The sequence below is a fragment of the Penicillium lagena genome (genome assembly GCF_028827675.1).
Source record: "Penicillium lagena strain IBT 129212 chromosome Unknown utg000002l_segment0_segment0, whole genome shotgun sequence".
Taxonomy (NCBI): domain Eukaryota; kingdom Fungi; phylum Ascomycota; class Eurotiomycetes; order Eurotiales; family Aspergillaceae; genus Penicillium; species Penicillium lagena.
In genome coordinates this window covers 4109181-4135547 of record NW_026623223.1, presented here as the reverse complement: position 1 = coordinate 4135547, position 26367 = coordinate 4109181, and the positions used below count along the sequence as shown (strand labels likewise).

The following is a 26367-nucleotide window of genomic DNA, read 5'->3' as shown; positions in this document are numbered from 1 at the left end:
AGGCTTTTATTTCTATCGATCTCAACCAACACCACCAGTATCTAGCCTGCGGCCGCTGCCTGTGCTGGCGCCGCTTCCCCACTGAGCATCTTCTGTCGCAGCACTAGAATGATATCAGTATGGAGCTCGATAGGCTGAAGAAAGCAGAAACACTCACTCTCCTCCGTGACCCGCAGATGGGTATTCTTCTCCTGCACAATCTTCTCCAGATCCTGCAAATTGGCCTCCAGTCCCTTGACCTTCTCCTCATAGAACGCAGTAGCCTTGGCAGGTGTCTATGCACATCCATCATCAGCCATGGACTTTAATTCTCCTTCCCGTCCCCGAGCTAGTTCATTCACTCACCTTCTCAACATAAAACCCTGTCCCAACATCCACAAGCACCTTCTCCCGATCCGCCAGCGTCCCCTTCACATACAGCGAGCTCGTCAGCGGGACAAGAATCTCCTCACGACCTGCCGTCCCCTTATTCGCAGACCCGACGACGCCGTCGTTGATCGAGCGCACACAGTCGCGGAACTTGGCCTGGGCGGCGCGCAGCTTGGCGTGCGACGAGGTGAGGTGTTCCAGTTCGGAGGTAAGGCGTGTTTGGAGGGAGCGAAGTTGTGGGACGGAGAGGGAGGCGAGGTTGACTGTGGGATTGAAATATTAGCTGGCTGGATGTCCGTCGACACTGGGATGGGAGGGAGTCTTGCTTGAACCTGGAGGAGCTCCACCGCTTGAGCTTGATGCAGACATTTTGGGTGGTGGGGTGTTGATTGCAGGGGGTAAGAGGGTGTCGAGAAATTAGTAGAATGAGTATCTATCTCCCACGCATCACCGGGGTGTGGTGTGGAATTGTCGCGGGGAGGTCTGAAGCAGATCGTCCCGCAATGGACAGTGGAAGTAGTGGCAATAGGGTTGTGTGGCGGTGAGTGGAGCGAGGATAGAAATGCCACGCACTATAAACGGGACTCAAGTTGAGATGGGTATTGTACATGGACCGCTCATCATACATGCTCTATGCGCCAGAAAAATACTCTCACATCTGCGCCAGAAGTGACTGCACAAACTCCGATAGCCGGTCCAATGGCACGTCTTCACGCAGGTTCAGTCGCCGGCACTGCACCTCCAGCGTCTGCTGCTTCTTCCATCCGTTGCCAACAACTACAATGACTGGATACCCAATCAGATCGGCATCGCCCAATTTCCAGCCCATGCTCTTATCCCGGTCATCGAGGATGGCATCCACCGGGGCCGACGACGGAGACGTCAGGCAGTCGTACACCTGGTCTGCGACAGCATCCAGTCCTTTACCCGGGATGACCACGACCTCGTACGGTGCCATTGCACGGGGCCAGTTGAGGCCTTTTGAATCTGCAAGACGGTCTGCTACCGCTGAAATCATGCGCGAAACTCCAATGCCGTGGCAACCCATTTGCATCGGCACGATCTGCTCCGTCGCAGACGGGCGGGCTCCAGACTCTGGGGATCCCTCCAGCACAGCCGGGTTCACGGTCACGGACGCATGAAGCACCTCGCTGTACCGTGTCCCCAGATGGAATGTGTGGCCCATTTCGACGGCGGCGTGGCTCGTCAATGACCCATGTGCACAATGCGAGCACTTGTCCCCATCATGTACCCGGACCAGGCTGAGCTTGTTGTCGGTGCCGGGGAATCGGTCCAGCATCGAGTATTCAATATCAGCAGCCGTGCAGCCGGCTTCCTGGAGGAGATCGCTGAGTGGTGGACGCTGATATACCCGCACTTGCGAGTCATATACGTCCAGCACGCGTGGTTTCTGGGTAGCAGACTTATGGGACTGAGCGTGAGCAGTCCACTTGTGCACCGGATTCTCCACGCTGAGATCCAGATCGACTCCGGCCGCGGTGGCAATCGCCTTGACAGCGTGAGAGTTGACCTGTCGCTCCACGGGTTCTGAGGAATTATTCTGCATTGAGAATTTGGGGTACCAGCCTCGAAGCAGGGTGTTCCCGTCATGAGAGATGGCCGACCACATGCCAGTTGAAATGGTTGGTCCACCTGCGACAGGTGTATCCTCATCGGTCTGGAAGCCAGGCTCAGAGGACTCGGATTCATGGAAAATGTGCGTTTTACCGTCTGCAACCTCCTCGTTATACACATGGTCGCAGTGAGAACAGCTCACCACCTGATCTTCGCCCTTAGAGCTGAGAAAATGGAACTCGTGGCTCAGACTGCCGCCCATGTTGCCCGAATCAGCCGCCGCAACAAGGTATGGGATCTTCAGCTCATTGAACATATTCATGTAGGCGGTTTTGACCGACTCGTAGGTCTTGAGTGCCTCTGGCACGTTGTAGTCGAATGTGTAGAGGTCTTTCATGACGAACTCTCGCCCACGAAGAAGTCCCTGTCTTGGGCGAGGCTCGTCTCTATATTTTCTCGCTGAGGTTTCATTAGTATCCCTCATTTGCATTGGAAGAGGTAATCTTACATATTTGATATACTCGTAGCGGGAGGCTCTTGTACGACGTTGTCAGGCTCCCCACGAGACTTGTGATCTCTTCCTCGTGTGTTGGCGCGAGGAGAAAGCGTGTATCTCTCCTGTCATTGAACCGGAATAACTGGACCGCACTTTGAGCGAAGTGATTCCGACAAAAGCAGAACTGAGGCTTACCTCAGAGCCCTCCTTCAGGCGGCCAGATTGCTCCCATAGCTCCTGCGATGATAATGACGACAAGGATACTTTTGATGCACCTGGTGTTCATTAGTATCCTAGGCTGAAAAAGGCGACATGGAATCTAATTTACCCAATGAGCGCATATGCCTATCGATGAGACGCTCGACCTTCTCCTGCACGCGCAACCCTAGAGGTAGAAGATGGAAGATTCCCGAGTAGGCCTAGAACCATGTCAGACAGAGTCCAGGGCCGCATGACCAGAATGCTTACTTGGCGCAAGAAGCCACCTCGAATCAAAAGATCGTTTGCATCCTCTGGTACATTGTGAGTATTTGAGAATGCTTCGGGGGGTCACAATTGGCACACCCTTTCCACCATCGGCTGACTGCTTCTTGATGCCCCCTGTGGGAATCCAGAAATTCGACGCTCGGCTTCGGCCGTCATACTGTGACGGTTAGAATATAGGAGTTCATTGGATTAGCTCGGGGGATGTTACATGGAGGCCGCAATGCCGGACGCGCCGGTGGGCGAACACCAGCCATCGTCTCGATGTGAGAGAGGGACGAAGCCCAGCGGACATCGAGAAAGGAATAATCGTCTACAAACCAATTGTGCAAAGCAAAAGAAGAGAAGAAGTGTTGCATGTCACGCGTTGTTGGAGAGGCTTATCGCACTGGTCCGAGCGTCGCTGATAAAGCAAATTTCGATCTTTTTTTTCTTTTCACTCGCCCAAGTCAACGCAACCACCCACGCCATGGCCAAAGGCAAGGGAAAGCGCTCTTCGGACGCTCATGAGTCTCACTCTGAAGCAGCGGTCGCAGCCCCCGCTAGTCAAAAGACACCCGATGTACCCAATCTGGACGAGGGCGCCTTTGCAGGTCTCCGACAAAAAATCGAACAACGCCTGAAAGACCAGAAATCCGGCAAAGGAAAGGCGAAAGATAACGGCAAGGCAAAGGCGCCTGCTGTGGAGGCTCCTGTGAAGAAAGAGAAGCAAAAAACCGACCGGAACCAAGGATCTGCAAAGGGCAAGAAGCGCGATCGCAATGGAGAAGTGATTGCGCGAGAGGAGAAGAAGGGCGGAAAAAACATGAAGGAGAAATCGGATGCTCCGGCAAAGAATAATGAAGAGGATACACTGCGTCAGGAAATTTTGGCTCTGGGTGGCACTGAGGAAGATTTCGAACTTCTCGCTGGTGTCGACTCCGAGTCCGAGGTCGAGGATGCCCCGTCCAAATCGAAGAACGGGAGCGGCGAAGACTCTCTGCGAAAGGAGCTCTCGAAGATGTTGGAGGCGGCCGGACAAGTCGTGCCGCCAGACCTAGCCGACGAAGAAGTGGATGAGGGGGGTGAAGACGAAGACGAGGGCGAGGATGAGGACGGCGAAGACAGCAGCGAGCCAGAAGATTCCGATGTCGACGACGCCCCGGCGAAGCCAACTGCTCCCGAAGTGAAAGTTCCTAAAGAATATGCCAAGCTCGTAAGTGATGTCGTCCTACATTGTCAAGCCAGCATGCTAATACTAATCAAATACAGGCCGTTCTTCCTCGATCTGACTGGTATGCTGCTCCTCCTCCTTCAATCGCCTACACAAAGCAAATGAACGATTTGCCCCGGCATTTGATCGACCGCATTCATGATTTGGCCAATAAAATGCTGCAAGAGGAAAACGACCTGTATGCAGAAGCCCAAAAAACATTGGCCTCCTCTTCTCACAAATTCTACTCCACCATCATGTCGTCGGGAACCCTGAGCGACAAGATCTCTGCCTTGACTCTCGCCGTGCAGGAGTCGCCATTGCATAACACTAAGGCTCTGGAGACTCTAATTACGCTGGGGGGCAAACGCAGCCGTGCACAAGCCGTTGAAGTTCTGCGTTCGCTGAAAGATATGTTCGCCCAGGGTACTCTTCTGCCTGGCAACCGGCGACTGAGGTCATTTGCAAACCAACCGTCCCTTGTTGCAGCTTTTCAAGGAGCCGGCGGTCGTTGGGGAAAGCAAGACCCGCTCCCCGGTGGTTTGCAGAAGAGCCACCTGATTGTATGGGCGTACGAGCATATGCTCAAGGAGCAGTTCTTCGAGATTCTCAAGATCTTAGAGACTTGGTGCAACGATGAAATCGAATTCTCTCGGTCTCGCGCGGTCAGCTATGTCTACGAGCTGCTCAAGGAGAAGCCGGAACAGGAATCCAATCTGCTACGGCTCTTGGTCAACAAGCTCGGAGACCCGAGTAAGAAGATTGGCTCCCGAGCATCGTACCTGCTGCTACAGCTTGAGCAGGCCCATCCGTTGATGAAGCCGACCATCATCAGCGCTGTGGAAGAGGTGCTGTTCCGACCCGGCCAGAGCCAACATGCCAAGTACTATGCTATCATCACGCTGAATCAGACGGTCCTGAGTCTCAAAGAGGAGGAGGTTGCTGCTAAGCTGCTAAACATCTACTTCTCTTTGTTTGTGGCCCTGCTGAAGCCCACCCAGCCGCACAAACCGGCGCCCAAGGGCAAGCCTGGCCAGAAGGGTCCCAAAGGCAAGCGCCAAAACCAGCCTGCAAAGGGAGAAGCTCAGGATGATGAAATGCGAGAAAAGCTGGTTTCGGGTGTGTTGACAGGTGTCAACCGCGCATATCCTTTCACTAACTCGGATTCTGAAAGGTATATTTTCCTGCTTGATTACTCAAAACCACAGCACTAATTTGTTCATCTAGCATGTCGAAGCATCTTGAGACCCTCTTTCGCATCACCCACTCGTCAAACTTCAACACGAGCATCCAGGCTCTTATGCTGATCCAACAACTTACCGCATCCCACAAAGTTGGCGGAGATCGGTTCTACCGGACTCTGTACGAGTCCCTGCTCGACCCACGTGTGGCTACCTCCTCGAAGCAGTCGCTCTACCTCAATCTTCTTTTCAAGGCCCTCAAAAACGACGTCAACGTACGTCGCGTCAAGGCATTTGTGAAGCGGCTTGTCCAGGTGCTCGGATTGCATCAACCTGCCTTCGTCTGCGGTGTCTTCTATCTGATCCGCGAGCTGGAGAAGACTTTCACTGGCCTTCAGTCTCTCGTCGATCAGCCGGAGGACAACGAAAGTGACGGCGAAGAGAACTTCCGAGATATGCCCGATGAAGATGATGAGCAGCCGGTTCCGATTGCTGAAACTAAATCGAAGCCGACGAATGGGTACGATCCTCGCAAGAGAGATCCCGAGCACAGCAATGCCGACAAGACATGTCTTTGGGAATTGGTATGTTCTTATGTTTTCCTGGCAGCACCGAAGTTATTAACATTGTTTCCCAGCTCCCCTACACATCTCACTTCCACCCCTCTGTCTCCGTGAACGCCGCGCATCTCCTGGAACACCAGCCCATGAGCGGCAAGCCCGACCTCACCATTCATACATTGACCCACTTCCTCGACCGTTTCGTGTACCGCACTCCCAAGGCCACCACCTCCTCCCGGGGAACTTCGATCATGCAGCCTCTCGCAGGCGGTGATGCCGCAGACCGACTGGTTGAGGCCTACAAATCGACGCAGAAATCTCTCCCACTCAACACTGAGGCTTTCTGGAAGAAGAAGGCCGACGATGTCGCTGCCGAAGATGTGTTCTTCCACGAATACTTCAGCCGCGTTAACAAGGACAAGGATAAGGCACGCGCTAAGAAGGGCAAGGGTACTGCTGATCCCGTTGATCGCGATGAAGAGGATGCCGAGGGTCTCAGTGACAACGAATCGGAGATCTGGAAGGCTCTCGTTGACTCGCGGCCTGAGCTGGAAGCTGATGACGATACCGATGATGATCTGGATATGGATGATCTGGAGTCCGCGTTCGACGAGGATGAAGATGATGAGGACGGCGAGGACGACGGTGGCGTTATCTTCAATGACGAGTCCGACGAGGCGTCCGAAGACGAAGATATGGACCAAGTCAGTGATTTCGAGGGTGTGTCGCCGCCTCCACCGGCTGCTTCCAAGCCCTCAAAGAAGTCCGCCAAGAAGGACGAAGAGGAAGAAGACGAGGACGACTTCGATATGGATGTCTCGGACGACGAGGCCTTTATCGACAGCGACGAGGATCTGCCATCGGATATGGAGCTGGGTGGGGTGGAGGTGCCAGACGACAAGACGTCGGAGCGCAAGAAGCGGCGCAAGCTCAAGCACCTGCCGACCTTTGCCTCGGCGGAGGACTATGCGGCGCTGCTGGATGCAGAGGACGATGGCATGTAACTTGTCTCACTATTATTATCATTGTCTATATCATCTTACATTTTGTATAATTTGTGTCCGTCCTACAAGCTTGACAATCTATAGAGGCTGACCTAATCACCGCGGAATCCGTATCTCCACGTGACTTTCCCGCGATCGCATTTCTTCTCCGGTCGGAACAAGAAGGAGTTGCTGCTGTCGTCCGTTTTCTTTTCTTTTCTTTTTCTTTCCTTCTTCCGATCAATCCAATTCCCTCAGTATCTCTTTATCTATCATGTCCAGCGTCCGTTCTCTCCGACGAGGCGTCGACCTCGTCGCCTCGCGAGCTGCCTCACTGCAGTCTCCCCGCAGCGCTTCTATCAGCTCCACATTGCTCCGGCGGGAGCTCTCCTCTGCGTCGGGCTCTGTGCGACCAATTGTCCCTCGCGTGCCCGCCGCCAGAAACTCTCTGGTGTATGCTGCAGCTCCTACGCGCTCTGCTCAAACCGTCCGATATGCATCTAACTCCAGCGAGCCGCTGCGCAAGACGCAACTGTATGACCTGCACGTGGCACACGGAGCTAAGATGGTGCCTTTTGCCGGATTCGACATGCCGCTGCAGTATGCAGATCTGAGCCATGTCGAAAGCCATATGTGGACGCGCGAGAAGGCCAGTTTGTTTGATGTGAGCCACATGTAAGCGTCCACGCCCAAAACACTCCCAAGAAACGAGCGAGCGAGGCATGGCTAACAAAGTTCCAAAAGGGTCCAGCACCACCTGAGCGGGCCCGGCGCCCTTGACCTGCTGATGAAAGTGACGCCATCATCCCTGGACAAGCTGTCCCCGAACACTTCGACCCTATCCTGCCTCCTAGAAGAAGGCACTGGCGGCATCGTCGACGACACGGTGATCACCCGCCGCGGCGAAGACTCCTTCTACTTCGTCACGAACGCCGGCCGGCGCACCGAGGACCTGGCCTTCCTGCAGACCGCAATCGACGCCTACCGCGCGGAGCACGGCGCCGACAGTATCAAATGGGACATCCTTGAAGACCGCGCGCTGGTCGCGCTGCAGGGCCCGCTTGCAGCAAGCATCCTGCAACCACTCATCTACACGGCGGGCGGTGCCTCAGCGGCCGAGGTTGACCTGAGCACGCTGTACTTTGGCCAATGCCGTGAACTGCACTTGACGCTGCCCGATGGCTCTGCCACCGCGCACCCGCTTCTCATCTCCCGCACGGGCTACACGGGCGAAGACGGCTTCGAGATCTCCATCCCGAGCTCTGGTGCTCCCTCCTCTCCCGCAGCAGGTCACGGAGCTCCTCCTCCAGGACAAGGACCACGTTCGTCTGGCCGGTCTCGCCGCACGAGACTCCCTCCGCCTCGAGGCAGGCATGTGTCTGTACGGCCACGACATCTCCACCGCCCAGACTCCGCCCGCCGCGGCCCTGGGCTGGGTCGTCGGTCGTGACCGTCGTGACGCCGCGACAGCCGGCTTCAACGGCGCCTCGGTGATTCTGCCCCAAATTGCCAGCCCCAAGTCTCTCGCCCAGCGTCGTGTCGGTCTGATCATTGAAAAGGGCCCCCCTGCTCGTGAAGGCGCCGTCGTTGTTGACCTTGCTGACCCGTCAAACCCGGTCGAGGTCGGCGTCGTCACCTCTGGCCTGCCTAGTCCCTCGCTCGGTGGTGCTAATATCGCCATGGCATACGTTAAGAACGGACTGCACAAGAAGGGCACGGAGCTCGGCATAAAGGTGCGGAATAAGGTGCGCAAGGCTAGTGTTACGAGCATGCCCTGGGTGGAAAGCAAGTTCCATCGCCCTCAGTAGAGTCGAATGCCGTCTAGATTAAGAACATGTCCGGCAAGGAGAAGCGTGACATTCTGTGTATATACCATTTCATCTTTATATTCAATGCTGTGTCTTTCTTGAAAGTATATACTACGGTTACAAGAGAGTAGGATATAGATAGTTGTGACGTCCAACACGTCGGTCTATTCCGGGTTCCCCGAGGGGAAATATACCTGCACGAAATGGCATGGGTATTCTTATCTCGTGCCAAATAATCAAAAAGAAAAGCAAGAAACCAGCATTAATCCTGCGGTGTAGATCATACTCCCTTCCAGATCCATCAATCAGATCCAGAGAAGAACCAAAAAAAAAAATCAAATGATAAATACATGAACCTCCTCTTTCTGTCTCGGTCATCAATCACGTCGTTAGGCGCTGCTGAAGAGGGGGGGCCGAGAGTGCTGCTCCATCGACTCCAGGATATATATGCATGGACGAATCGAAATCACTGAGCCTTATTTTCCCGCCCAGCGGGAGTCGCGCTCAAATGGCGTTGCTGGCACAAGTGAAGGGCTTGCCGAATGCACCATTATTGTAACTGATAACGACTGACTCAACGGAAGCCTGCAGGGTAAAAGTATTAGCACATTTTCCAAAACATGTACGATTGAAAGCACAAATCAAAGAGACTTACGTAGGTGCCACCAGTCAGGAAGAACACGCCAGTCAGAATCAAGATGACGTTGACGATGGCTCCCACCCAGCCGCGAATACCGCGCACCGCATAGAATCGGGGGCCGTGGTCGTTATACCGCATGCGCAGGTAAGCAACGCCCCAGAAGATGAATCCGAAAAAGGAATCGAACAAAGAGCTCATGATCGATAGCAGGTCTGAGAAGAACGGAATCACCTCGGCGACGATCCAGGCCGCAATCCAGAGGGCAAAGAGGATTCCAGCCCACGAGGCCCAGCCCACGACAGTGTGGTTGGCCTTGTGGCGGGTACCCTCGAAGATGCGGAAAAAGATGAAGCGCGCGGAGACAGAGGCATACAGCACACCCAGGAAGATGAGCGTCGGAATCATGAACGAGAAAGAAATTTTCTTGTAAAGTTCATTGCTGAGCGAGCCGAAAGCAGGCGCCTGCGTGTATTGGCCGGTGTAAACGTAGATGACCGCGCCTACCAAGCTGAAAACGATGACTTCGGCAATGGTGACGGCGGTGACCGATTTCCAGAAATCCTGGGGCTCTTTCATCTCTGCGATGAAGCTGGGCAGGGTGATCTGGCCGATGAAGGTGTAGCTGATGTTCAGGAAGGCGCTCATTCCGTTCACGAAGCCGGTTCCAGGCGCAGCGACCACAAGGAACTTCGCCGGTCCTGTATTCTTGTAGCCAGTCTTGTTGGGTTGCCCTTCGATTCCAGCAAAAACGGTCGCCATGATGACCGAGACGAATGTGAAGAAGGCCGAAAAGGTTGCAATCCTGGACAGAGCACTGAACGTCCGCGGCAGGGAGAAAACCCACGAGATCATCGCCATGATGAAGGAGAAGGCGATGGTGCAAACGGCACCGTCGGTCATGGTGTTGAGATACTCGGCACCCACCAAGCAGTGCAAGCCCTGAATGAAGGTGTTGTTCAAGAGGAACATGACCGCCGTTACCCACCAAACGATCTTCGAATTCCAGAACAGATACTGGCCGACATCACAGACATCGCGAATTTCGGGGTGGCGCAGACAGAATTTCCTGTTGCACATGGGTCAGCATCCGCACAAATTTTCTCAAAAATGAACAGAACATACCAGACAATTAGCGAAGTGTACAGCACAGCAGCCGCGATCACAACAGTGAGGATCAGACCGGGCACCAGGCCCAGAACGGAGTATGACCACGGGAAGGACATGATAGCCAGACAAATGTACTCGGAAAAGAGCAGCGCAGCGGTCTATGTAACACCATCAGCGTTCATTAGTTTCACCTCTTGGATCGAGGAACACCGACCTTTTGCCAACTACACGTGCGATACTTGATGCTGTTCTCCGACTCCATTTCGATCTGCCGACCGACGCTCTCGGACGTTGAAGACGAGTCAATGGTGGTGACATGGTGATGCGAGCTCCGGCGACGGCCCTGGCTCTCAAGATCGTCCAAGTCCTTCAGCTTAGACAAGTCCTTGTCGCTGTAGGCCGGGTCATCGCGGCGGTCGTCTCCATTGCTAAGGTCCATGTTGTTGAAAGCCATTTTTGTCTTAACGACCGGGCGAACCGTGCTTGACGGTGCTCGGTAGAGTCGAAAGAAACGTTGTTGAGGGCCCTGGTATGCATGTACCACTCTATTGTACTACTTTGAACAGGACAAAACTGAGGGCGTGAGTAACTCATGAGTGAGAGGCCTAGAGAAAAGAACACCAGGTGGAAGTCGACTCACCTGGGGTGGATGGTGATGTTGAATTCCGGATCCGGACAATGGGGCAATGTCGTCAGTGCTGTGTTAGAGCGGCTTGAGGGTATACCAATGGCCGACAATATTGGAAGAGGGCGTAGACAAAGACAGAGACGAGAAGAAGAAAGGCGAAAAAGGGAAACAATGATTAATTAAAAGTGAGCTGCAGATCTGAGTCGCCGTTGCCCGTATAGCAGATACGGGCGACGTCACTACGGGTGGGTAATTAATGGTGATTATGGGTATGCTAGATACTCTACGATAATACCTGGCTCCACTGGCGCAGAAAATAAAAAAATATGGAAAAAATGAAAAAACGAGGCCGGGCAAAAGCGCCATGACGTGATGGAGCATCCATACTCTGCCGCAATAGGCGGTGCTCTCGAGCCTCAGCCGTGGCTGTAGCGTTCGGCCGGGCCAAGGTCGCCCGGCTCCGCCTTCCTATGGGGGCATAACTCTTGGAACCAATCTCACCATCCCGACCTTTAATATTATTCGACTCGTTCGCAGTACATAGTCGGGCGTTCCGAGCTGCGGGTTGGCCACCTGGCTCACGGCAAGGGGCAACTCGTGCTGGTGCACGTCCGGTCAGCCCCCACCCCATGAATTGATGGACTGTTACGGAGTGTAGTTAGTTACGTGGTGGCGTCCAGACATTGGCCCCGCAAGCGATCGAATGAACAACAGGGGGGGGGGGGCGCAACTGGAGTCAGAACAGCATTCGGGGGCCCGAGAAACATGGAATGGATGGAGCACCATTTTTGTCGATCCCTGATAGGGTGCCGATGAGGTGCTTTCCTGAATGCGGTAGGGCGGATCCTTGGGGGATGGATGGATCATCGTAATCTCTTGTTGCGCATCCCCCAGACATACACGAGGCAGAGACCTAGAGGCGGATCGGGCTGGACAAAATGGGTTTAGAAGGTCCGAGCAGCCGGCCATAACTACGACAGACGGGAGTAGTTGGTTACTTTTTGCTTCGGTTCCTGTCGGTCGGTTGATGTTCCGTTCAGGGCTTGTCCCGACCACGTGCAGCGGAGCTCACGTAATTTGAACGCCTGACATATCAGGCATTATTCACGAATACATGTAGTTATCCAGGTGTTGAACTGGCCGGCTGGACCGGCTTCCCGAGATGACAATGTCCATCTGCAGAGCCCCTGGGTAGCCCCGGTCCACTAGAAACGCTCGATTCGCGTTCTCGCTGACCAGGTGCCCCGTTTTACAGTTGACGTGCGACTCCACCGCGATGGCCTCATCCTACCTAATTTTTTGTTAAGGTGAATCGATGCCATGATCACCGTTACAGGGGCCGTTCTAGAGGCGCAGAAAGCTTCGGAATCGTATTTTTACACCCCTCCAAGGATTTTGGGGTCCAGCAGCCCGGCCTGGACTTGCCATGTAGTATTCTTCTAGAAGCCCTGCCACATCCCCTGTTGGTGGATTTCCTAATTTGGTCGGTAGCGATCGGCCTTGCCGATACCTGCTCTCTGCAGTAACCAGAGATAACTGCCATTGACGTGATAGCTGTCTGGACTGTACATTGGACTGTGCATGCTTAAAAATGCCAATTCGAGCATTTTGCCTATCTACATATTGCCACAACCAAACACTACATATCCCTCACTAATCACAGAACAATAATGTGGCTTTACTCATTTAAGAAGCAACTACCCAGTCAGCCCCAATAGGCTCGAAAGGTAAAGTAAAGATATGATTGAATACAAAGAACTGAAGTGAGTGTTATAGACATCAAGTCAGACACAGTGAGAATCGAAGACTTTAAACCCCCCGGAAGTGGCTCCCATCGCGAGCCATACGAGCATGCGCACCAAGATGAGCATGTCTCCTACCAACGACAGCATCGCTGAAACCAAAGTCATCGAAGGTATCGTCCAGAGAACGAGCGCCCATAGTCCCCGACGACGAATCAGACAGGGAAGGCGGGATATCCTGGGCGCCGGTACCCCAGGTACTTTCATTGCGACCCAGGACGAGAACCAGGTCATGGCCCTCTGTGAAGAAGTCGTGGGAGACCCAGTTTTTGGTGTAGGGCTTGCCGTCCATGGTGGCGGACTGGATGAAGCCCGCGCCGCCGGTGTTGTTCAGCGAGTTGAACTTGTCGAAGTTGGCTACGCGGATGGTGGCTTCCTTGCCTGTGAGTGGGTTGGTGATGCTCACGGCTTGGAAGAAGGGCACGGTGATCAGGTACACGCTCTGGCCGGGATTCGGGAACATGCCCATCATCGACATGGCGACGAAGGAGCCCATGGCGCCAGAGTCGTCGTTTCCGGGGAGGCCAGCGGGCGTCGGCGAGAAGTAGTCAGGGATGTAGGTGCGCACGCGAGCGGTGGACTTGGCTGGGCGTCCGGCATAGTGGTATTGGTAAACTGTTAGGAAAGCTGGCTCGTTGCCAATGTAAGTGATTTTCTTGTCGTGGAGATAGTCGAGGCGCTTGACGAAGCCGTTGGGGCCGCCCAGGAGAGGGATGAGGGCAGCCATGTCATGGGGAACGAAGCTGGTGAGGGATGTTAGTACTGCGCAGTTTACAACGCGGATGGACATACAATTGATACTCCCAGATGCTAGACTCAAAGGTCTCGGCTGCGTTGTTCTGCAGCGAGCAAACGCTTCCACTGGTGTCGAGATTGGAGCATTTCAGGGGATCCTGGTATCCCCACGTTTGATTCAGGTACTTAGGCTGGAAGAAGCCCTTGAAGCCCGTGTCGGTGCTATTCATGTACGAGGTCTGGTCCGCCTTGAAGAGATTCTTCCAGGCTCCAGAGGACTTCTGGTATTTCTCTGCATCAGCCGTCTTCTTCATGCCAAGAGCCATTTGCGAAATGGCAAAGTCATTGTACGAGTACTCGAGCGTGCGTGAGATGCTGCGAGTCATGGTACCAAAGCCCTCGTGATCAAAATCCTCGACGGGGATGTACTGTAGCCTTTTCCAGCTCTGAAGGCCGCCGCGGCCTTCATTGGACCAGTCATACGGTTCTACCTCGGCGTCCTTTTGGACAGCGGCATAGCCGGCCTCCCAGTCAATGCCGTCCGTCAATCCCTTGACGTACGCATCGACAAGAATGTTGTCCGCGTTTGACCCGCCTTGCGTGTATCCTAAACACCGAGAGCTGTCAAAATAGTCCCGAACTGTAGAATCTTCGTAGAAGACATACCTTTGCAGAGCGACATGCGGCAATCCGGCAACCAGCCAAGATGACGCTGAGTATCAATCAACGAGCGTACCATCTGCGCCACCGAGCTAGGGTCGATGAGGGTAAGGAATGGGATCTGGGAACGGAAAGAGTCCCAGAGACTGGAAAGTTGTCAGTGCAAGCCTCAAATACCTTGGGGGGTTGCGGCAACATACCAGTAGAAAGAATCAAAGTACGGCTCCGTGCTCGTCCAGAGCGGGTTTTCACCCGTGTAGTTCTGCGGATTCATCATCGTGCGGTAGATGCCGCTGTAGAAATTGGTGAGAACAGACTGCTGGACACCGCTGCGCGACACGCGGATTGGAGCCATTTTTTCGGTCCACTGCTGCACGGCCGTCTGGCGCGTAGCCTCAAAGTCAAAGTCCCATTTCCCGGGCTTAATTTCATTCTCAGCATTAATGCACGCCTGCATTGGGCTGATAAAGCTGACTCCGACGCGGGCCTCGACTGTCCCATCAGGTGGGGTATTGAACCGGAAGAATCCACCTCCCTAGTATTGTTCTTAGTTCAAAATTAACTGTTGGAGATAACATTTATCACTTACTGGAAGCGGGTAGCCGTTGATACTGCGGGAGATCTTCAGGTCATGGACATCGGTACTCGCACGAGCATCAACAAAGATGCCGCCATCTCGAATACCTTCGTTCTGGGTCGCTCCAGGGGTCTTGAAGTCTGCACAAAAATGCAGTGTATACTCGCCGCTACCGAAACTGGGCAAGAAAGGAGCGGTACCGGTCATACGACCAAGCTCTGTGTTGACGGAGATGCTCGCATTGTCCTGGCGAGAGTCGGACAGATCCGAGAGATCCAGCAAAATCAGTGGACTGCTCTGTGGCGGGAATTGGAAGCGGAACAGAGATGCATGGTGAGAGACAGTCATATCCACTTGAACACCAGACGCCAGCGTGATTCCAAAGTAGCCGGGACTGGCCTTCACGGAGCCGTTGATGTAGGGCGTTGCGCGAGAGACCTTGGGGAAGACGCAACCATCCACGGTATCGCCGGCGCAGGCTTTGTAGGGAAAGAGAGGGAAATTGCCCAGCGATGGGGAGCCTCCAGTCCCGGAGTCGTGCATAGACGAAAAACCAGTGACATTGCTGCCATCGTAGGCAAAACCGCCCTGGTTGCTCTCCGAGTTGGTGTCGGCGACGGCTTTAGCCATGCCATAGGGCAGTGCGGCGCCGGGAAAGACATTGCCTAAAGATACACATTAATGTCTATCCCACTTATCATTATTGCGCACAGCCCCAGTCGATCACGTACCGCCATTGGAGCTTCCAATCAGTGGGTCGATATACTGAAGTACATCATAGTCCTCAATGGCAGTTTTGGCCAGCGCAGTGCCGGCCAGAAGTGACAGCAACAGTCCATGCATAGTTTGCAGTGAGAAAAACTGACCCCTCGTGCTGCCCTGAGGGGAAAAAAGATATTATTATGTTCCCCCCTGTGTAGCGCGTCGTGCCTGTCCGGCATGCGCTATCGGCCCCTGTCGATCATCCCCGCGTCGCCGCGTTGCATTCAAGATCTGGTCCAACAGACAAGGTAACGCTGTGACTGGCCAGATTCCACCCGGACATTCCGTGCGGGCACTAGATTCGCCGAAAATGCCTTGATAACGGGGCCAGGATGCTTGGAGATTGGACTACCTCGAGTCGGGGGTTTCGTCAATATTATCCGTTGCCCAATCCAGCAAGGGCGACCCTGGGCTAATAATGAGAGGATTCGCGGCAGCGAATGAGCAGATGAGATCTCGCATTAGCAGTGCTACACTGTGCACAGCAATCTTGCGGTCGTCGGGAGACAACATCCCGAGCTTCATGGCAGACGGTGTTGTCAGCTAAAGGACTGGTCCCTCTCTGATCACACTCTGAACACTTGCCCGGCCAGACAGGGAAGAGTACATATCAATGCTCGGTTAGTCGGCAGTTGGCCTAGGAATGGTTTGACGAAGTTCCATCCCTTTACAGTGTGAAGTCGGCCAGGGATTGCGGCGACAGGGGTTGACTAGTCCACTTATAGATGTGAGGGGCGCACTCTTCTACCCCAACTTATCTGCCAAGGGGATAATAATAACTATCAATTATACTGTTGTGCTTGTAAAGAAGGATAATATCTAGGTCTATAACGCCAATGCCCAATAATGCCAATGCGACCTTTCACTCCGCTTTATATAGATTCGACAGGGCCTAGCAGTCAGTTAGTTAGCCATTATTCGGCAGGACCTGGAAGCAAAGGGGAACAAAAAACCTACCCGCGCCTGCTTGGGCTCGATAAACAAGGCCTTAGCCTCAACCAGCACCACGGGCTCCGTGCCATCAGTCGGGAGGGTCTCAATTCGGCCCTCGACCCACGCCTTGCGGCCCTCGACCTTAACGGTCTCGGCGCGCAGCACGGTATATTGGTTCGCCATGGCCGGGGCGCGGTAGTCGATATTCAGGTTCGCCGTGACGCCAATCTTATTCGGCAGGGCTGGGAAGCAGCATCGTGCCAGACCCTCGTCCAGCAAGGTCGCTAGCAAACCGCCGTGCACGATGCCTGGGTGGCCGCAGATGTCGGAGCCGAGGTACATGAGCGAGACCATGCTCTTGCCACCGCGCTCGTTGAAGACATATGGTGGCACGACGATCTTGTTGGGTCCGGCCAGTGTCCCGGCCGTCAGGCTGCGTTCTCGTAGTGCCTCCGGGAACTTGAGGTGCGGGCGCGACTCGGTAAAGTCCGGATTGGCGCGCAGGGCCTCCGCCACGGGATGTGTGCGGATGTAGTCGTCAATCTCTTGTGTCGCGTCGTCTGGCGCGACGAACAAGGTCAACGACTCAGCATCCGAGGCTAGTGGCACGGCCATGAGGCGGGAGAGGGTGCGTTGGGTTTGGAATAGGAGGCCGGCGGTGAAGGCGAGGACAGCGATAGAGGTGAAGCCGGCGAAGCGACGGAAGCGCGATCGCGGGCGAGGAAGAGGTTCCGAGGGAGATGCTGTAGTCGTCGATGGGTTAGTCGTCGTTTGCATTCAGGTAACGGGGTGGATCGGGGTTTACCGGTGGTGGAATTGAGGCGCTGGCTCCGAAGGGGGCTTCGTAGGGGGGCACGAGCAGAGAGAAAATGTGATGGACTGCCAACCGGCCGGGGCAGACAGGGCTTTAATCGGGCCGAGACTGGTAGACGGAGCATCGTGGGAGAGGCGACTTGTTGGGAGAAATCAATGGTTGCGGCAAGAGATAACTGGGGCCCGGAAGAGATTGGACCTCGGCATCTTTACGCTGGTGAGGCAATCGGGACCGGAGCGGTCCTTTGGACCGAAGAAGAGTTTCTGTTGAACAAGTGTAGTTACGCATGCTCGAGGGGAGAAACAGCGGTGTCGTTGCTTTCGTTGTGATTTTCATGTTGTCTTCATCCTTGAATGCTGATATATAGCGAGCACCGTCCAAGCCCTAATGGAATCGTATCACATCTCCCTCCGGTGCCAGACAGAAAGCTTGCCCGTTTCCCTTTCTTTTTGATGTGATTGTGAACTTCCACCTCTCATCCCACAGCATCTTGATCCTACAACCCTCCGCAAGAGGCCATTTTAACCAACTTCCTTTCTCTTGCCATCCGTACCTCTTTGCCACCGGGATCCCATCTCTGGTACGAACGACCATTGGCCCGGCCCTGTTACCTTGCTCCAGCGTACCTCTGAAAAGATTATTATTCTCGTACCCAATCCATCCCTCGTATATCTGGCCTTGCCAAGAGTCGATCATTCCCTGACGCGGCCCGTTTCAACTGTTTCTTTTCCGCCCCGCCGACTTTGCCCCTCGTTTTTCTCTCACCGTCACTTTTCCTTTCTTTCTTCAACATCCCACATTCATTATGGCCACGTATGTACATCCTCTCCGATCAATTCAACAGGTCCACCTCACTGACACACAATTAGCAACATCACCTTCCACGCCTCCGCCCTGACCCGCGACGAGCGCAGCTCCCAGCTCAACCAGCGCGGGCTGACCATCTGGCTGACGGGCCTATCCGCCTCCGGCAAGTCGACGCTGGCCGTCGAGCTCGAGCACCAGCTACTGCGCGACCGCGGCGTGCACGCCTACCGATTGGATGGCGACAACATCCGGTTCGGCCTGAACAAGGACCTGGGCTTCAGCGAGGCCGACCGCACGGAGAACATCCGGCGCATTGCGGAGGTGGCCAAGCTGTTCGCCGACAGCGCTTCCATCGCCATCACCTCGTTCATCTCGCCCTACCGTGCCGACCGCGACCAGGCCCGCGCGCTGCACGAGGTACCCACCCCCGGCGAGGCGACCGGTCTGCCCTTCGTGGAGGTCTACGTTGATGTCCCCGTGGAGGTTGCTGAGCAGCGTGATCCCAAGGGTCTCTACAAGAAGGCCCGTGAGGGTGTCATCAAGGAGTTCACTGGTATCTCGGCTCCCTATGAGGCCCCTGCCAACCCCGAGATTCACATTAAGAACCATGAGCTTCCGGTTATGGATGCCGTGAAGCAGATCATTGATTACCTGGACCAGAAGGGTTACCTGCCTCCCAAGAAGGCCTAAACAGGGGCAGTGCAGGTGGCAGAGAGGCGCTTGTGGTATAGCTTGTGATTTTGGTGTATAGCGTGTCTTGCTGGGTTGTTCGGTGATCCCCCCATACACCGTTTGATGCTGTACATACCTTTATCGTCAATACATAGATCACCTTGCTGTTGCACACTGTGTGTGTTCTCAGAGTAGATTTGTATATTGCACATCCGAAAGCGAACACAAAAACAAAAAGGTCCCAGAGTTTGTGCTCAATGTACTGGTATATGTACGCAACTGGCCCCAAAAGCCCCCCCCCCCCCCACAGCAACCCCTACCGAGTCCAACTAACTAATTGAACTCGAACTCGTAAAACACATATGCCGTATAGTCTGCGCCGCCGCCCTCGCCTGCGGCATGCATCTCGCTGGGATCATCTCGCTTGACACGGCCCTTCTTGTCCCGCCCAAAAGCATTGCCGGCCAAATACGAGTACTTGTCTTCCAAGTTACGCTTCGCACGGTCCGCCTGCTTGGAGGAGGGGGTCTTCGAAAAAGGACAGATCAGTATACCTCCACAAAAGAAGGGAATGGTGTCAAAACATACCCTGATCAAAGCACACACAAAGTCCAATGGCAATCCGTATCTCAGCACCGTCTCCACAAACACCCGGAGCACAAGCACATGCATCCAGACCATGACCGCTTCACTCCACGCGGTACGTCCAAGGCGCAACGTCTCGCCCCAAAGCTTCCGCTCATCGCCGCCCACACGCTCTACCTCCTTGCGCTCCTCCTCCTTCCCGCCTTCCACATACTTAAAATCACGCGGGATCCATTTGTGTTCACGAGCCTTGTGCACGAACTCGACGCTGTGTTTCTTGAACGTCGTCACGGAGTATAGAGTAAACTCGCTGTCCGAAGCAACCAATTGGGCGGACCGTGGCACGACCATGGGGGCCACGGTTTCGTAGGACTTGAGGAACTCCTTGATTTGTTGGGCCGGCACGGCAACGAGGTGCGTCTCGAGGTATTCGGAGTCCTGGATGACAGAGCGAGGGTCGACCACTGAAGCGAGGGACTTTGTTGACAGGTTTCCTCTGTACATATCAGAGGTTAGCAGATAGTATCTAGCAGAGAGGTGGAAACATCAACGTACGTCTGTTTCCGCTGCAGCGTGGCCAGATTGTTCTTAACCTGGTTATATTGGGAGTACTTGGATCGAAGATCGTTGTCGATACTGGCAGCCTCCTATGATAAATGATTAGCTTGCTCCTACCCACCGTAGCTGTCTCTGTACAAACCTTCTGCAGGAGATCAATCAGCTCCGCCAGCGGCTTATCCGCCCGATACTTGACTTTATTCCACTGGAACGTGCGCAGGTATTGATCCACGGGCTCTGTAACAGTTAGAAGCGAGCACGCAGCATCCACACTCGAAGGTCCCGACACATACTGTCGTTCACAACCTTCATCTTCTCAATCTGATCCTCATCCCCAGCAAGGATATTCTTCAGCGCGTCCCCCACCTTCGCCACAACACCTTGGCAGCCACTCTCCAGCTTGGCTAGCTCATCAGCCTGCTGTACGAGGGCATCTAGCGTGCCGATCTTGAACTCGGGGATCGGGAACGAGGCGGCGGAGCCATTGTCTGGAGAGACAGTGGCGGAGACGGCGTCGAGGGCGTCGTCGCGGTGGTGCGAGGGGACGATGGATGTCGGAAGTGACAGGAGAAGGTACTTGCTGGGCTTGGACATGGTGATGAGAGAGCCCTGGGGGCGTGGAAGGGGGGTTGAGATGCTGGTGTTGGCCTGTTGGTTGAGCTGCCGAGTGATGAAGGCGGTGGGCGAGGCGGGGAACTCATCGACCACGACAAATAGTAGCCCTAAGTAGTTATCGCAATCGTAAATGAATGCCCATATCTTTAACCTATTTCTGATCCAGCCAATGCGCTCTGCTTAGGTGACTATGTCTGCAAACTGTGACCTTTTTTTTGGCGTTTATTAGACCTGGCGTTTTCGTGATTCTCAGCTCCAGGAGGCACCTGCGGCACGCATCTTAACGGGTTGAGACTTACACGGAAGGGCCTTGAGAGAATACGTTCAACGTCTATTGACATTCACGCATGCTGGGGTCTCATCGAGGACAATATAGGGAAGTACATACGGGGTAACGTGCAATAGTTTGCTTTCGAGTAGAGACATTACGGCCTGAGGCGAGAGTAAACGATGAACATGGAAACGCTAGACTATCCAATGCTCGCTTCAATCGAGTCGGATCAAGGTAAAACACACAGACAGAAAGAAAAAAGACAAGAGCCGCCCAGACAAACGCAAAATTTTGATCTCTCCGGAGAGAGAGTGAATAGCTTCGAACCTGCGGGATATGGATCGGGGACGAAAATCGAGACATGACAGGGTATCGGCATCGAGCGTGCAACGCTGATCATAAAAGGGTGTGGGGGAAGGGAAGAAAAGAGCAAGGAGGCCAATGGGCCAGATAACAAGCGCGGGTATATGTACACGGAGACCGTCGTCATCCAGACAGGCATTGGTGGAATTCTCCAATATGCCAATTTGTTGCTTGGCGTGACAGTCGGCAACAGGACCAAAAACGCAAAAGAAAAAAGTCCCCAAAAAGTATAAGCACAACGAACAAGTAAATAACTAGGCCTGCATTCCTTGGAAGATGCCCTGGCAGTTGTCCACAAGGAACTTAACCACGTCATTCTTCTTTTGGACATCGGTCATCTCACGGGCGAGACTTTCGGGTCTCATGATGGTGGGTGCAAAAACGACGGCGATGTTTTGGCTGGTCATCAAGTTCTCATCCCGGCGCTCGACCACGCGCTTCAGGTGGAAGACTAGGAACTCGAGCACGTCGCGATGAACGCGAGGTAGCTCCATAAGACTCCTCTGCAGCAGATCCACGCGATCCAGCGTTGAAGTGAGTTCGCTAGACTCAATAATTTTCTCGTACACCTCGTAGGTGATCAGGGGTGTTGGGAGCTTCCGGAAGTACTGCTTCAGAGCCGAGGTGACGGCATGAATATCCAGGTCCGGATCCGAGAGATCATAATCGAACGGAGACCGCTCGAAGCCTTCCCGGATGCCCTGGATGACCGAAGCAGCCCCGGATTTGCGGTAAATGCCTTCCATGTCCATGCCTGACTGGATTTAGCATCTGAATCGATAATCACACAATAGGGAACTAACCTCGCAGCTCAACCTCTTGGATACAACGGGTGACGACAGCTGGGATAATGCTCTTCTCATGCACCATACGGTCCTCCAGATCGGTACCAAAAAGACCTGCACAATGATTAGCGGAGAATGACACAACAAGAAACAAGGGAACATACCACCACCCTCAGCCAACACGGGCACACTATCAGTGTGTGACATCTTGCCCACTTGCTTGTGCCTCTGATTTCCGAAAAAACCAAAGCCCTGTCGGCTCGGGTCCTGGGTTTGAGAGCGGGGCAGGCCACCCTCATTCTCATTACCCATGAAAGCCCCTTTGAGTCCCTTGACGCCCTTGGCGACGTTTTGACCACCCTTCTTCCAGTTGAACTTGCCCTTACGAATGCTGACAACTTGAGGTCCAGGAACGACAGTAGCAGTGGCGGTAGCAGGTTCCCCTTCATCATCGATTTGCGCAGTCGAGATGGACGTCGGAAAATCGTGCATGCCGGGCTTAAAGGTCTCGATGGAGTTGGTTGACCTCTCCTTGTTGTGGTAGATCCCCAGACCATTCGATCCACGTCCATCATTGGCCTTGTAGAGTCCTTGGATCTGGTGCACAAGCTGGTTGTTCAATTCAGCCAACTGTGCATTCTTGGATGACAATTGTTCAAACTCTTGGAAGCTCTTCTCCTTCTGGCGTTGCAAGCTGGCCAGCTCCTCCGACAAATCGAAGCGCTTCTGGACGAGCTCCTCGATTTGCGGGCCATAGGACTCCTTCAGTTTCTGGATCGCTTCAGCAAGATCCCGCAGAACATTGTTGGATAGCTTAGACAAATCCAAGGCTCCACCGCTTCCGGTGCGCTTCTCGGCTTCCAAATGATCAGTCAAGACAGTAAGCTCACGCAGGACAATCTCCCTCTTAGCATCCAGCACGACCATGGTTGAACGTTTCTCAGACAGTTCCGTGTTAACCTGTTTGACATCGGCGGTCGCACGGAGAGCGAATTCCATCTCCGCAGCTCGCTGGCGCTCCTTGCGCAATTCAGTTCGAAGCCAAGAGACCTCGTCGGACTTTTCCCCAGTACCAGAGGGACTGCTAACATCAGTTCCAATGGCGCTTCCGTTGGCAGGCGACCGAGGAGACTTTAGATCCTTGCTGAGACGCACACTCTTGTCGCTAAAGCTGCGACCATGACGGACAGAGTTCGACATGCGACGCAAGAAAGACTCGCTGGTTTGAGCTGCCGAGGCTAGTTCTTCATCCGGAGGATAGTCGACAATACTATTATACCGCGACCGGGACGGCGAGCCCGCGCGGTCCAACTGCCGCTGAGAATCCAACTGGGGAGTATTCAGTGCACTGCTCTTGGCAGGTTCAGATGGAGTCTCAGTGCGCATTCTGGGCGACTCGTCATAGGGCGATGGGCCGGTCGACTGAGATCGGGAAGAAAGTCCAATTTCCTTTCGCGGGATCGTATGATTTTTGGTTTCTAAAGAATCACCTCGTTTGGGCAGATAAGCCATGCTCGACGACACAGGCAGAGAGCGGGACGAACTCTCGGACTCATGCTCGTGAAGTTTGCGAAGTTCATTTGTGGGCCGAGCAGTGGCCATAGCGCGATCTAGAGGCGCCGTTCTGGGAACATCACCTTGCTCCCTGGAACGGTTGCTCTCTGGACTAGTGGCACCAGAGAAAGTTGTTGTCTCCATCAATGTGATTGGAATATCCGATGTGGAACTGCGGGCAGAGGTCGACTGGCCAGCCTTGAATGTGTCTGTAGTACCCTTGTCCGCGGGGCCAGTCGCTCCATCCACATCGCGCCGAGCGTCCTGATACGCAATGTGAGGAGAGTGATTTTCGGATGAGGCATGAGAGCCAGGGTCTTGGAGATAGTCACGCCCGTCGCGTGACGTTCTGAGCGACGAATCGCCCGATCCAAGGGTGCCGAAATAGTCACGTGGCAGTCCGTCCATTTGCTGCGACTGTGCGCGAGATGATGATCGCGTGCCTTCAGTGGAAGGATCGAACGCGAGAGGGATGAGGAATTCTGCGCCTCCGTCCGCTTCAGCATCGCGCGGGCCTATCAATTGGCGACTACTTCGGTAGGTGCTGGAAGGAAGAATGAGGCTGTCTGTAAAGAGAGAAATATCAGTCATGGTGTCCCAGCGATGGTCGATTGTAGCTCTCTTACCTGATGCCTGGCGGGAAGGTGAGGTTTCAGATCTGCCCGCATCACTGGCGCCCTGCGTGTCGCGGCTGCGCAACCCATCAGTGGGCGCATCCACGAACGCCTCGTTTTGAGCTTCAGCCATTAGGTGCGGTGGCAGCGAAGGCAGTGACTTGTCCAGTTTGGCCTGTGACGACGACTTTTTGGTGGTTGCGCCGCGAGTTCTTTTCCTCCGTCGCTGCATTAATGATTCGTGGCAATCCATACAGAAGATTCCCTGAGACGTGCGCGCATAGCGCAGATTTTCGATCTTCTTCTTGCAGTTGCGGCATCGGAAGCATTGTGCGCAAAAGGCTTGGTCGCCTGTTAGGATGGCCAGATCCTCGATCTTGTTGCCGCAGGAGCTGCAGTTGTAGGTACACTTGCTGCAAATCAGCGAGCCATCGCCCAGCAGCAAGAGATGCGCGTCGGAATCGAGGAGGGTAGAGCAATTGCTACATCGGAAGCAATCAATGTGCCACCTTTGTCCAGCTGGAAGACGTTAGTACCGCTGCACAGCGAGAAGAATCCGGCTCCGGAACACCTACCAAGTTCAAAAGCTTTTCCTTCCTCGAGAATCTGGGGACACAGTTAGTCGGGGTCTCATAAGGGTTGACCATGGATACGTACCTCTCCACAGCCCTTGCAGGGAATGGGGATCTCGTCCTGCTCCATCAGGGGAGACTCAATAGCCGGGGACTCCATTGTAGGCCACTTTGACTAGGAGACAGCGGGCAATGCGCGACCCAATGATCCCTTGTGGTGGGAAGGTAATGCAAGATGCCCGTTCGCCGGATTACCGTTGGTGTAGGCGAGCGATTGGTGGCGACGACGACGAATGTCACGCGCGCGAAGACATTCGGCGCTGAATTCCGATCGAAAAGCAGATGGTCAAGCACACGTCGCGGCCACGATGATGTTGAAGGGGAGGTGGGAAACGGATGCGCAAGATTGGCGGCGAACGCAACAGGGGAGAGGGAGGGCTTGAGATAGAAGACAGTGATGGCTGTTCCTGCAAGCTGCTGAGGGCGTTAGCCAAGCTGAAGGTTTCTCTTATGGTTAAGCGTAAGACATACGTCCCCTGAGTGTCAACCCGGGGGGATTAGCCGGGCTGCCTGGTCCGACCTGGTCAGGATGACCATGGTCGGTACCAGCTCAAGGGGGTAAGTCACGCCATGATGGCAGCCAGGACACAAGAAAATAAATTATTAGCATACCAGACACCGTGCGATCGTCAGCCCAAGTGTTACTCCAGATGGATTTCAGGCAGAGCGAGGGACGCGGGTGTTGTAACAAGCGCAGACGAGGCCAAGTGTTGCCCCTCGCGGAGCGAACTGCGCTATGGTAAGGGGCGAGCGCGCCGATGTGCCCGACAGAAAAGCGAGAGAGATGATCGAGAATCGGGAGGGAAGACCACCGAAGATCAGGGCGAGGTTCAAGAAGGAAAAACGAAAGAAAAGGAAGAGAAGGAGAAGGGGAGAGAGGGAGACGCGGAGTGCAGGGAAAGAGGACAGGAGGGATGGAACAGTCCGTGAGTGGCAGAACAGAACCCGAGTCTGGAACTTCCCCCACGCATTGAACTTATGTACCTGTGACTATCATCATCATCATTATTATTAACATTATTATTCACCGCTGTTTGGACCCGATCAATAATAAGATATATTTTACTATTATTGTTATCGCCCTACGTACCTAATTCCATTTGTTGTTGTTCATGAGGTACTAGATACAACAGTCTACGTGGGCGGACGGCTTGACTGACGACGACCAGCAGTTGCGGGTCGGCCACGGGCTGAGCGCCCAATGAACGGACTCCTGGCCCAGAAGGAGATCGTGAAATCACCTAAACGAAGATCGTCCAGCCCGAGTGAGCCACAAGTGCCGGGAATCGTTAGTAGAAGGGGCCAAGAGGGATTGGATTACAAGTGTTGTGCAGAAATGCCGGCCTTGACCCGGGAGGGTATCTGCTCCGGATCGACTAACTAGTGGACATTCTTGCGTACCAACCATGGTCCGGGTCTATGTCTCAAACACTGTTGGGTCTTGACTAAATCCAAAGGGGTTGGAGACTTGAAAAGAAACTGCCCCTGACCAGCCTTAAGGGGCAGGCAAGGCGCTCAGCTTTGGGCCGCCGCGTTTCAGGTTCCATCTGAAACGCATCACGTGTGTAGGGCTAATTAGCTGGGACAACCGCATATTGAGTACGAC

At 54.2% G+C, this 26367-nt stretch overlaps 9 protein-coding genes across 9 annotated transcripts; 2 read left to right on the top strand and 7 right to left on the bottom strand.

Annotated features, from left to right (window-relative positions):
* Positions 1-41: 41 nt before the first annotated feature.
* On the bottom strand, positions 42-3282 carry N7510_004487 (putative proline--tRNA ligase AIM10; the record flags this gene model as incomplete). Its single annotated transcript, XM_056976413.1, has 11 exons — positions 42-103; positions 158-275; positions 346-632; positions 814-941; positions 1026-2403; positions 2453-2582; positions 2636-2715; positions 2769-2859; positions 2909-2952; positions 3005-3083; positions 3172-3282. The coding sequence occupies 11 exons, from the start codon at positions 3280-3282 to the stop codon at positions 42-44; spliced, it is 2508 nt and encodes an 835-aa protein (XP_056836369.1).
* Positions 3283-3392: 110 nt separating this feature from the next.
* N7510_004486 (RNA-binding ribosome biosynthesis protein MAK21) lies at positions 3393-8647 on the top strand (the record flags this gene model as incomplete). Its single annotated transcript, XM_056976412.1, has 7 exons — positions 3393-4118; positions 4175-5289; positions 5343-5880; positions 5934-6856; positions 7122-7514; positions 7584-8161; positions 8211-8647. 7 exons carry the CDS (start codon positions 3393-3395, stop codon positions 8645-8647), a joined length of 4710 nt encoding a protein of 1569 aa, XP_056836368.1.
* A 504-nt stretch (positions 8648-9151) lies between these two features.
* Positions 9152-10848, bottom strand: N7510_004485 (putative neutral amino acid permease; the record flags this gene model as incomplete). Its single annotated transcript, XM_056976411.1, has 4 exons — positions 9152-9232; positions 9303-10353; positions 10410-10552; positions 10609-10848. The coding sequence occupies 4 exons, from the start codon at positions 10846-10848 to the stop codon at positions 9152-9154; spliced, it is 1515 nt and encodes a 504-aa protein (XP_056836367.1).
* A 1278-nt stretch (positions 10849-12126) lies between these two features.
* Positions 12127-12565, bottom strand: N7510_004484 (uncharacterized protein; the record flags this gene model as incomplete). Its single annotated transcript, XM_056976410.1, has 2 exons — positions 12127-12309; positions 12533-12565. 2 exons carry the CDS (start codon positions 12563-12565, stop codon positions 12127-12129), a joined length of 216 nt encoding a protein of 71 aa, XP_056836366.1.
* Positions 12566-12831: 266 nt separating this feature from the next.
* On the bottom strand, positions 12832-15639 carry N7510_004483 (glycoside hydrolase family 92 protein; the record flags this gene model as incomplete). Its single annotated transcript, XM_056976409.1, has 6 exons — positions 12832-13567; positions 13617-14166; positions 14226-14365; positions 14420-14754; positions 14809-15461; positions 15528-15639. The coding sequence occupies 6 exons, from the start codon at positions 15637-15639 to the stop codon at positions 12832-12834; spliced, it is 2526 nt and encodes an 841-aa protein (XP_056836365.1).
* A 781-nt stretch (positions 15640-16420) lies between these two features.
* On the bottom strand, positions 16421-17268 carry N7510_004482 (PaaI family thioesterase; the record flags this gene model as incomplete). The annotated part of the gene is made up of 2 exons (XM_056976408.1): positions 16421-16450; positions 16516-17268. 2 exons carry the CDS (start codon positions 17266-17268, stop codon positions 16421-16423), a joined length of 783 nt encoding a protein of 260 aa, XP_056836364.1.
* An 842-nt stretch (positions 17269-18110) lies between these two features.
* Positions 18111-18802, top strand: N7510_004481 (adenylyl-sulfate kinase; the record flags this gene model as incomplete). Its single annotated transcript, XM_056976407.1, has 2 exons — positions 18111-18118; positions 18175-18802. 2 exons carry the CDS (start codon positions 18111-18113, stop codon positions 18800-18802), a joined length of 636 nt encoding a protein of 211 aa, XP_056836363.1.
* A 315-nt stretch (positions 18803-19117) lies between these two features.
* On the bottom strand, positions 19118-20521 carry N7510_004480 (H(+)-transporting V1 sector ATPase subunit C; the record flags this gene model as incomplete). Its single annotated transcript, XM_056976406.1, has 5 exons — positions 19118-19312; positions 19373-19865; positions 19925-20016; positions 20070-20164; positions 20221-20521. The coding sequence occupies 5 exons, from the start codon at positions 20519-20521 to the stop codon at positions 19118-19120; spliced, it is 1176 nt and encodes a 391-aa protein (XP_056836362.1).
* Positions 20522-21430: 909 nt separating this feature from the next.
* N7510_004479 (uncharacterized protein) lies at positions 21431-24861 on the bottom strand (the record flags this gene model as incomplete). Its single annotated transcript, XM_056976405.1, has 5 exons — positions 21431-21930; positions 21980-22075; positions 22126-24648; positions 24705-24735; positions 24787-24861. 5 exons carry the CDS (start codon positions 24859-24861, stop codon positions 21431-21433), a joined length of 3225 nt encoding a protein of 1074 aa, XP_056836361.1.
* Between the last annotated feature and the right edge of the window lie 1506 nt (positions 24862-26367).